The sequence below is a fragment of the Psammomys obesus genome, unplaced genomic scaffold (genome assembly GCF_907164565.1).
Source record: "Psammomys obesus unplaced genomic scaffold, mPsaObe1.curated_primary_1811, whole genome shotgun sequence".
In the NCBI taxonomy this organism is placed as follows: Eukaryota; Metazoa; Chordata; class Mammalia; order Rodentia; family Muridae; genus Psammomys; species Psammomys obesus.
In genome coordinates this window covers 3832843-3844041 of record NW_026596427.1, presented here as the reverse complement: position 1 = coordinate 3844041, position 11199 = coordinate 3832843, and the positions used below count along the sequence as shown (strand labels likewise).

The following is an 11199-nucleotide window of genomic DNA, read 5'->3' as shown; positions in this document are numbered from 1 at the left end:
TATTTATCACCGGGCACAAAATGAAAGTCCAAGTGGATCAAAGACTTCAACATAAAACCAGACACACTAAATATGTTAGAAAACAAAGTGTGGCAGAGCCTTGAACTTATTGGCACAGGAAACAACTTTGTTAACAGAACACTAATAACACAGTCTCTAAGATCAACAACCAATAAATGAGACCTCATGAAACTGAAAAGCTTCTGAGAAGTTACGGACACTGTCGTTAGAACTAAACAACAGCCTACAAAGTGGGAAAGGATCTTCACCAATCCTATATCTGACAGAGGTCTAATATCCAGAATATATAAAGAACTCCAGAAGTTAAAAACCAACAAATCAAGTAATCCGATTAAAAATGGGAAATAAAGCTAAACAGAGAATTCTCAGTAGAATTTAATAGTAGAGAAACAATTAAAGAAATGTTCAATGTCCTTAGTCATTAGGGAAATGCAAATCAAATTGACCTTGGTATTTCACCTTACACCCATGAGAATGGCTAAGATCAAAATCTGAAGTGAAAAAAAAAAACACTCTGGAGATGCTGTGGAGAAAGGGGAACCCTCTTCCACTGCTGGTGGGAACAGAAACTTGTACAGCCACTTTAGAAATCAATTTGGAGCTTTCTCAGAAATTTAGGAATAGTGTTACCTCAAAATCCATCTATACCACCTCTGCGCATATATCTGCAAGTTGTTTAGCCATACAACAAGGACATTTGCTCAGCTGTGTCCACCCCAGATTTTCTAATAATATTCAGAATCTGGACACAACCTAGATGTCTCTCAACTGAGAAATGGATACAGAAATTGTACATTTGCACAATGGAATACTACTCAGCAATTAATAACAAGTAAATCATAAAATTTCCAGGCAAATTGTCGGAACTAGAAAAGATCATCCTGAGCGAAGTATCCCAAAAACAGAAAGACACATATGGTATATACTCACTTATAAGTGGATACCGGCCGTATAATATAGGATAAACCTACAAAAATCTGTACACCCAAAGAAGCTAAGCAAGAAGGAGGACCTGAGTAAGATGATGAATCCTCATTCAGAAAGGCAAATGGGATGGATGTCTGAAGAGGGGGAAAACAGGGAACAGGAGAGGAACGTACCACAGAGGGCCTCTGAAGACCCCAGCAGGATATAAAACCAGATGCTAAGATTCATAGCCAAACTTTGGGCAGAGTGCAGGCAATCTTACGAAAGAAGGGGACAGGACCTGCAGGAGGAGAGCAAATATCTGTGCACAGAGGTCTTTTCTGAGACTGACACTCCAACCAAAGACCGTTCATGAAGACAACTTACAACCCCAGCATAAATCTGCCCCATGGCAGTTCAGTCTCCAAGTGGGTTTCATAGTAAGAGGAACAGGGGCTCTCTTTGATATGATCTCAGTGGCTGGCTCTTGGCCCACCCTCTCCCTGAAGAGAGGGGCAACCTTACCAGTCCACAGAAGAATACAATGCAGCAAGTCCTGTTGAGACTTGATAGGCTAGGGTCAGATGGACGGTGAGGAATACCTCCTCTATCAGTGGACTTGAAGAGGGGCATAGGAGGAAATGAGGGAGGAAGGGTGGAATTAAGAGGAGATGAGGGAGGGGGCTACAGCTGGGATAAAAAGTGAATAAACTGTACTTAATAAATTGAATAAAATTATAAATAAAGTAAAGTAAGATGAAGAGAGCTGACAAAGCTGCTTCCAAGAATGGGCACCCTAATCCTTGCAAGGCTTGGTATGTTGATACTCTGTGAAATCAGACATTATATGAAGTCCAACATCCCGTGAAAAACTGGCACAGTGATGTTGACCTGTAATCTCAGTCCTCGGTGCTACAGAATTTGATCTCTGAGAGTTCAAGTCCAGCCTTGTCTACAGAGAGAGTCCAGCCAAATCTATCTATCTATCTATTTATTTCTTTATTTATCTATTTATTTATTTATTTATTTATTTATTTATTTATTTATCTATTTATTTATTTATTTATTTACTTACTTATTTATTATCTGTAAGTTCCAGGCCAGTCAGGTTCACAAAACCAGGGCTTCTTCAGCATTGAAATAACAAAAGAAAATACGCACAGAGACACACAAAAGAAACAAATAAGTAAGCAACAACAACAACAAAAAAGAAAATATACAAGCCTCTTCATAGAGTTCCCCAATCCCTACAGGCATTGTATGGAGTTTTTCTATGAAATCAGAGGCTATCACAAGTCAATTCTGCCCTAAAAATGCCCAATCTGTGCTGCTTACCTGTAATCTCATTAATCTGGGAGGCAGTTCCAGATCTCTGTTACTTCCATGCCCTGCTGGTCTACAAAGTGAGTTCAAGAGAGCAAGTACTTATTATTCATAAAAAACCTTTAGTGAAAAACACACACAGAAAACCAAACCAAACAACAACAAAGACAAAAAACTTCTCACAATTGTGAACCCTCAACTTTCTCAGGTATGTTGTGAAATCAGAGGCTATCAGATACGCAATGAAAAGGTTGGGCTCGGGGAGGGCCAAGATGGCAGCCCCAGGAGAACACCCTGTCTGAGAAGCAGGACAACATACTCCGAGAAACCAGGAGACTGAACTCTGGGCCCTAAAACAGCAGCTATCATGTTTCCCAGGTGAGGGGAGGCTCCCAAGGTGTGGGAATCGGTCGGGGTCCACTCTCGGCTGCCCAGCCAGAACCCAGAAGAGAACCCGGCTAACACGGGCTTTGGGTCTCCAGGCTGGTGCCTCAAGCCTACGTGCCCTGATCACTTTCCCAGGCTGATTGGTGGGCACAAGGGTGCCTGAGACTAAGTGTCCAGTCGCAAAAAAAAAAAAACCCACAGGGACAGGTCACCCAGTCTTTCCCTGGAAGGTCTCGCTGACCACTAGTACCCGCCACCATCACAACTGAGCTCCCGCCATGCATGGATAGCAGCTGCGTGCCCAGCTCAAAATCCCTACTCCTTCTTGGGAGGAGGCTGGAGGCGGCCAGCAGAATCTGCCACAGACCACATTGTCTGTACCCCAACCAGAGATCGGGGATGAGAAAACACAATCCTTTTGGGCACTCCCCCAAACGCCGCCATAACCCTGCCGCAGCAAAGCAGAAGAATAAAGAGGTGGACAGCGGCTTCACAGTGCCAGAAATCAAGTGCTGCCAGCTGCTCCTAGCAAACAAACTACAGCTCGGGATCTGGGACTGTGGTCATTCTACACATCCTGAGATTCTCCTGGGTCCAGCGCAATAAGGTCTAGCAGCAAGTTCTATCACCAGCGGCCCCCCACACCCCTGGCAGAGAAACCCCAGCTCAGGATCAGACTGAGAAGTCCCAATCCCTCCTGGCACTCCCCTGAGAGCACCTCCATAAGCTTGCCTTAGCAGAGGGGAAGGTCAGAGGGGAAGGACAGAGAGGCAGCCTGCCAAGGACACAGCACCCTCTCTCCAGCTCACCCAGTGGCCCCTAGGGAAGACACTCAACCCTACCTGGTACTCTCTCGGGACCAGCAAACATAGATTCTACGGCCAGGCTGCTTCTGGCAGAGAGATCTGGGCCCGGGATCTGGGATTGAGAACACTCAACCTAACTCTTTCCTGCGCGACCCCGGGGCCAGTCAACATAACCCCTCCTGGCAGAGGGAATGGACAAAGAGACAGCACACAGGAAAGGTGGACACAGAGTCCTGCGGCCACAGTGTCACAGAGCTGACTGTTAGCCTACCCGTGCACTTTCCCCAGCAGGAACAAATCAGAGAGTAGTGAGCAAGGGGAACCCCTTTGCATTCCAACTGATCCTGCAAGAGAGTGAGTGAGCCTTCTAGGGAGAGTTTGCCCCAGACCCAGGGCCTCTCCACAGAAGCAACCAGATGAGATCCCTGCCACCCACAGGCCTAGTGTGGGCATCATAGGGATTCTTGGGATAGCGACCCCAACACTGAAGCCTCTGCCTAGCGGGACCACCACTGTAATCCAGGCTCTACCCATTATGGTATAGAAGGAGATACTGAGACTCAAAGCCAAACTTTGGGCAGAGTGCAATGAATCTTATTAAAGAAGGGGGAAACAGAAAGTCCTGGAGGGAACATGGGTTCAGAAAGGAGATAAAATATTCTGGGCACAGGAGTCTTCTCTGAGATGGATACTCCAACCAAAGGCCATTCATTGATATAACCTAGAACCCCTGCACTGATGTAGCCCACGGCAGGAAGGTATCCAAGAAAATATGGTAATAAGTGGAACACGGACTGTCTATGACATAAATTCAGTAGTCTGCTTTTTGATCACTTTCCCTTGAGAGGGGTGCAGCCTGATCTGGCCACAGAGGAGGACAATGCAGCAAGGACAATGATTAAACTTGTGGTTCTAGGATCAGACAGAAGGGGAGGAAGACCATCTTTATCAGTGGACTTGGGGAGGAGTATGGGAAGCGATGAAGGGAAGAGGGTGGCATTGAGAGAGGAGGAGCAAGGTGGCTACAGATAGGATACAATGTGAATAAACTATAATTAATAAACAAATAAATAAATTTTAAAAAGAAAGACCTTTGTTAGAGCCTAAGCAACAGTGGTGTTCTTAAAAAAGTTGTTATGAATATTCATTTTTGGAGTTTTCCATTATCATTAGCCTTAGAACTTTTCTCTACAGAAGAGTTCATACTACTCTTTTAAACAGTTTTTCATTATATTAAAATTATTTTTATGGATTCATGGATTCTTATTATTCTTATTCTGGTATTATTTCTGCCAGCAATGACTATAATACATAGAAATAGCAGTTGAAGAGATGGTTAAGTGAGGCAAATATTTGCCTTGCAAGCATGAAGACCTGAGTTTAGATCCCTAGAAAACAGGTAAAAAAAAAAAAAAAAAAAAAAAAAGGAAAGTGAAAATGGGCTTCACGTTCTCTGTGGATTCATGTCTCAAAAATACCAACATCACCCTCTTGTTTCCAGAAGTCTGCACACACATGCGAACACATTCATATGCGCATGTGCACACACACGCACACACAAACACACATATGCACAAGTACCAACACCATACCTATTACTCATCCACACATAAAAGAAAATACAGTCTCAGCGTCCTAACAGTAATTCACTCAAATGTGAAGGTAACTAACACCATGACACCAATCAACTGCCTTTGTGAAGCTGCTCTCTTTTAGAAAACATTCCATAAAAATTTCTTATACATTTTGAAGCCTATCGAAAAGTATTCTGGCAGTTCAAAATTATCCGGTTTTTTTCTTCATAAAATTAGGTTCGTGCTTCATAAGTGACTAAATTAAATGGACTCTAAAAATATATTCATAGAGTTTCATTTAGAAAAAAGAAATAGGACATACTTCTGTCCTAAAGTGGTGGATCCGTTATTCATGTCCATGTATTCTTTAAACTCACCAATTGATTTCAATTTTGATTATATGGAGGGGGCAAAATTCTGCTCACTAAGGGATCCTGAAAAAACTTCAGGAGACTTGAGTTAATCTCAAATTTCAGATAACAATAATAATTTCTGTGGGAATTTATTTCTAATGTACAATCTGACATCTAATCATACTAAATGGTACTTGTTTAAAATTCAATTAGTCATACTGTTACTGTATTCTAACCTCTACAAAAATTTTGTCAGAAAAATGTTTCCAAGGTCTTGCAAATTTTTTTTAATTGCTTACATTAATTATATGTTATAAGCCCACAAGCTATGGATTACTTAGTTGAATTTTAATTGCTATTGCTTTTATTTTCCTTGCAGACTTTAAAGCACTGAGAGGTTTTTGAAGCCATTTTACATAAAGAAAATTACTTTCTGCTGATAGATCTCTACTAAGTATATTTCCAAAGTTGCACCAACTCGTAATATTCAGAAAATTTTGTGTGGGCTAAAAGATGGTACAGCCGGTAAAGGCGCCTGTATCCAGTCCTGACATGAGAAGAATCCCCAAAACTCACCTCCTCAGGTTGTCTTATTATGACATACACTCCCAATCCACTCCGCAAAAACAAATACCAAAATGAAAAAGAAAAAAAAAGAGAGAGAGAGAGAGAGAAAGAAAAGAAAACATGTGTAGCAGCTCATCTCTGTGGAAGTTCGAAAACTGCCGCGAAAAGAGAGAGAGAAAGAAAAAAAGAAAAGAAAAGAAAAAAGGAAATGAAAGGAAAGAAAACAAAATATAATAAGCCACCTTAAAAAACTAGAAGAAAGGAAAGAAAATGAAAGACAAATGTAAATAAAGAAAAATAAAAAAAAACGAGTAAGCTGCCTTGAGCAATCGGGATAGGTGAGACAGGAAGCTTTCTGAACCTCATCAGCTACCATAGTAAGTTCTATCACGTCAGCAAGCAGTTTCTAGTCCCCCCATTTTGCTTGTCTGCCATTTTACTTCGACGCTGTGGTGCGTTTGCCGCTTTTCGCTTCTACCTTTGGTTGTCTTACCGTTTGTCACCTCTTCTTTTGATGGTGAGCCTGCTGCAGGCTTTCCTGAAGACCTAGTGGTTAGTGACTTCCACAGTTCACTTCCAGGAGAGCAAATAGCCTTCAAAATGTCGTCCCAAGAGCAGAAGACAAACGCTGCCGGGAAGTCTGAGAACGAAAGCTGCGTGAGTGAGGCTTCTGGTGCCCTGGTGAACACAGAGACAATTTTTGATATCAAAACCACGGGTCCAGAAATATCTCCGACACCAAGCAGTGAGGATACTGGCACATGGGACAGCAGTGTTTCCAGCCCTCAGGGTACTGGCGAAAACGCTGGCTATGGTGACCAGGGTTACGACCAAGACGATGATGGTGGCGCCAATCTTCCTGACACAGAGGACTCAGACAATTTCGTCAGAAGTGTGGAAGGTGAGGTTATGGAACAACAAGGAGTTCAAAGCCTGCTTCCTCGCCGCCACCATGTGTCCGGAATACCTGAGACTGTGGAAGAGCAGGGAGTGGAAAACCCGTTCCACCACCAACTGTTGGAAGAAGGTGACACTGTGGATGACCAAGAAGAAAGGACTGAGGTACAGGAACAGCCAGGTGAGGAGAGAAGTGAGCAATGTGATACTGAAGAACATAGTTCACTAGATGAATGGATGGCTTTAGAGACATCCCCTCTCCCGAGACCTCGATGGAATGTCCTTAATGCCCTTCGGGATAGGCAGCTGGGTTCAAGTGCTCGCTTTGTGTATGAGGCCTGTGGGGCAAGAATATTTGTGCAGCGTTTCTCCCTACAGTATACGCTTGAAGGCCATGTTGGAAGTTTGAACACTGTGCATTTTAACCAGCGTGGTACACTGCTGGCTAGTGGCAGTGACGATCTAAAAGTGATCCTGTGGGACTGGCTTCGTCAGCGACAGGTACTGAACTTTAGCAGTGGCCATAAAAATGATGTCTTATCGGCTAAATTTCTTCCTAATTGTGGTGATGCTGTCTTGGCTATGTGTGGCCGTGATGGGCAGGTACGGGTGGCACAGCTGTCTGCTATGCCAAGAACCCGTATGACCAAACGTTTGGTGAAGCATGGGGGGCCATCTCATAGTTTGGCTTTGGAGCCAGACTCCCCTTTTAGGTTCTTAACTTCAGGTGAAGATGCAGATGTTTTCAGTATTGACCTCAGACAAGCAAGTCCAGCTTCAAAGGTGGTGGTAACCAGAGATGATAACAAGAAAGTGGGACTGTATACAGTCTTTGTGCATCCTGCCAATGTCTACCAGTTTGCTGTAGGTGGGAAAGATCAGTTTGTGAGGATTTATGACCAAAGGAAAATTGATCCGAATGTCAACAATGGAGTTCTCAAAAAGTTCTGTCCTCATCACCTTCTTAACTGTGATTTCCCAACATACATCACATCTCTGATGTACAGTTATGATGGCACAGAGCTCCTGGCTAGCTACAGTGATGAAGATATTTATATCTTCAACTCTTCTGAAAGCGATGGAGCCCAATATGCTAAGAGATACAAAGGACACAGAAATAACGCCACAGTGAAAGGTGTAAATTTCTATGGCCCCAGAAGTGAATTTGTGATGAGTGGTAGTGATTGTGGCCACATCTTCATCTGGGAAAAATCATCCTGCCAGATTGTTCAGTTCTTGGAGGCAGATGAGGGAGGAACAATAAACTGTATTGATCCCCATCCTTCCCTACCTGTGCTGGCATCTAGTGGCCTAGACCACCAGGTCAAGATCTGGGCACCCATAGGTGAACCTTCTATGAAGCTTACTGAGCTAAAAATGGTGATTAAAAATAACAAGATGAAACGAGAAAATTTTAGCTTGGTTCGCACTTCCCTGTTTGACAACCACTTGCTTTGGTTCCTCATGAGTCCTGTGACACAGGCAAATTACCAACGAAATTGGAGAGGTATTAGAATTGAAGTCAGAAGAGGAGAATTCAGTGATTCTTCCAGCAGCTCCAGTGAGGAAGAACCCTGACAAGTCTCACAGTGCCAGACATCGAAAGAAATATCCTAAGTCACCACCTTAAGATGGATACCACTTCAGTATGTGGGACTTTCAAAACCAGCGTGAGTAGTAGGTTTTTGCTGGCCTTCTGTTTGCAATGATTTACAATGAAAATGTTTCTATTTCCTCTCCACCTTCTCCCTCCCCTTTTACTATTTTGTTTTGTTAATCCTTATTACCCTGTATTCTACAAGACCATAGGTTTCCTTCGTGCTGTTACAGTTTACCTAAGGAATTGCCTGAACTGAGTGAAAAATTAGCAGTTGTGTAATATTCGTGTTTCCCCCAAAATTGTTGGACTAAAGAATATTCTGTAATTTAATTATAATATTTAGGTTTTTGTTATGAATTTTTATGAAATGATTCTGTTCTGAAGTAAAGTAATATAAAACAAAGCATTGTTTTGTTCTTTCAGTGCGGACCCTTGGTTATGCACACACCACACATTATCTCCTTTGGCTTTCTTCCACAGAAAAGGAAAAGAAGATGAAGTAATTTTTGTTCCTAATCAGATAAGGAATTTTAAAATTTCTTTAGTTTATTAACATTTTCTGAACCTACATTAATAATAAGGATTTATTTAAGCACAAATTGCTGAGAATAAAATATATTTAATCACTATGTTGTTTAATGTGCCATTTCAGGGTTTTTGAAATATCATGGTTTAAAAAAAGAACATAGAATTTCCTTTCAAAATTCTCTTGCATCGTTCTTTTTCTATAAGTTTCTCACCAAATTTTAATAATTCCTTTATGTTGAAATTGTAACATGTGCTATAACAGACAATTTTTATTTTTATCACAACACTTGACTAAAACTATTAGAACAATGCTTTCAATGGCTAGAGATAAGGGTCTGTGGTTAGAGTGGTTGCTCTTTCAAAGAACTCAGGTTGGAGCCCTAGCACCCACGTGGTGGTTCACAACTAGCTGTAACTCCACTTCTAAAGCATCTAACACCCTCTTGTGGCCTCCAAGGGCATTAGGCATGCTCTTAGTACACAGACACACATGCAGGCCCAAATAAAAATAGATAGATTTAAAAGAAATGAAAATATTGCAGTGTTTAAAACTGCAATATAGTTTAAAGGAGTTGAAACTGCTTTATTTTCAGTCTTAATTAATGTAAGAGTGGGGTAGTGGTTTAACAAATTCTATTTAATACTTCCTTTTTTTTTCGTTTTGTATATGTTATTGGGGTAAGGAAATGAAGAAAATCAGCTTCCCCTAAACTCCAATGAAGTATAACTCATTCTTCTTTCTAGACTAGTATTCAAATGGAGGATGTCATTGAATATCTTGGCAGTGTCTATCCTTCAATAATACTTCCTGAAATTGGTATTATGTCTCCTCATATGGGAACATGCAAAAACATGTTCACAAGGTAGACTTTGGAACAGTAGTTATCTTGACCAGAAGTTCACTGTTCATTGAGATTCAGAGTTAATAATAAGTGTCTGGGAACCTCGAAGCCGCTACATGTTGGTTTTCAAGAAAGGGCCAGCACAGATCCCAAAGAAACTTTGCCTGCAGAAACCAGCGAGTCTGAATGTTGCACTGTGGTTTAAAATAAAGCACACGGGTCTGTGGAGATGGCTCAGTGGGTAAAGCCCTGGCACCGCAAACCTAGGACCTATTTAAAACACCTAGGACTTCTTTAAAAGGTGTGTGGGCTTGACAGGTTGCCTGCATACTCCTGAATATGAAAGGAAGAGACAAAATCTCTGGTGCAAGCTTGCTATCCAGACTAGCGCAAACTGCTATCCCTGGTGATTCATTAAATATCGGGATGAGCTAGTGGGGAGATGAAGCTATATTATATAAATGCAGACTTGTTGGGAGCAGCACGGGAGGGGAGGTGGAGAGAGAGGGGAGATGGACCTGTAATGAAATGGGAGGAAAAGAGAGACACAAAAAGAGAGAGCAATCAGAGAGAGAGTGGGATGGGGAGAGGAAGGCAAGATAAAGGGGATGGGAGAGAGAGGAAAGGGAAAAAGGGCAGGAAGAACCAAAATGTCTGGATATTATAGGGAAGGGCCTCTGTGAGAGGGAACACTGCCCTGAGTCACAACACAGGATATGACAGCCATGCCCTGCAGCACTTAGGGAAGTAACATCTTAGCCATTTGTTAATAATAATTTGATAAGAGGCAGAGACATCTTTCATCTTTGACTACTTTTGGGTGACATTGTGGATTCTGATATTGGGAGGAGGGGGAGCAAACAACTGGAATGTTAGCCATGTCTGATCAGAGCTGGCTGTTGTATTTGCTGTCCAGGATATTTGAGACCATCTATGGCTAGGAAACTGTAAGCCCAGCTGAAACAGTCTGTGAGGTTTAGGCCTACGCACCTGAGTTCCAGATGTAGCTCTTGAGGAAACATAGAAGCTGACAAGATGCTGTAACATACATACATATTAAGGGAAGAATATGAATTTGAGACTTTTATACCCAAGGTTTTGATAGTTGGAGAGGGGTGGGTACCAGGACCTGGGAGAAGGGAACAGATCCCATACTCAGCCAAACAGGATGTTAAATTTGTGTGGAATCCATTTGTCCTGTGAGAAGTGTATTCCCTCAAGCTTACAAGAATCTTTTTGAGTTTACAAAAAGGAGACAAATTTTAGATATGTTAGCATTACCTCCAACCTTTATAATTTGTGCTTACCAACCTTAAAGCACATTCTCAGACCCTCAAACATTATCTTAAATCTTGAGACCTTATGCAGACTTTACACTTTTCTGAGTAAACAGCT

General features: G+C 42.0%; 1 protein-coding gene across 1 annotated transcript; it reads left to right on the top strand.

Annotated features, from left to right (window-relative positions):
• Window positions 1-6537: 6537 nt before the first annotated feature.
• Window positions 6538-8451, top strand: LOC129669520 (DDB1- and CUL4-associated factor 8-like). The gene is given in 1 exon segment (XM_055597802.1): window positions 6538-8451. A coding segment is annotated over 1 exon segment (1914 nt).
• The last annotated feature ends 2748 nt before the right edge of the window (window positions 8452-11199 follow it).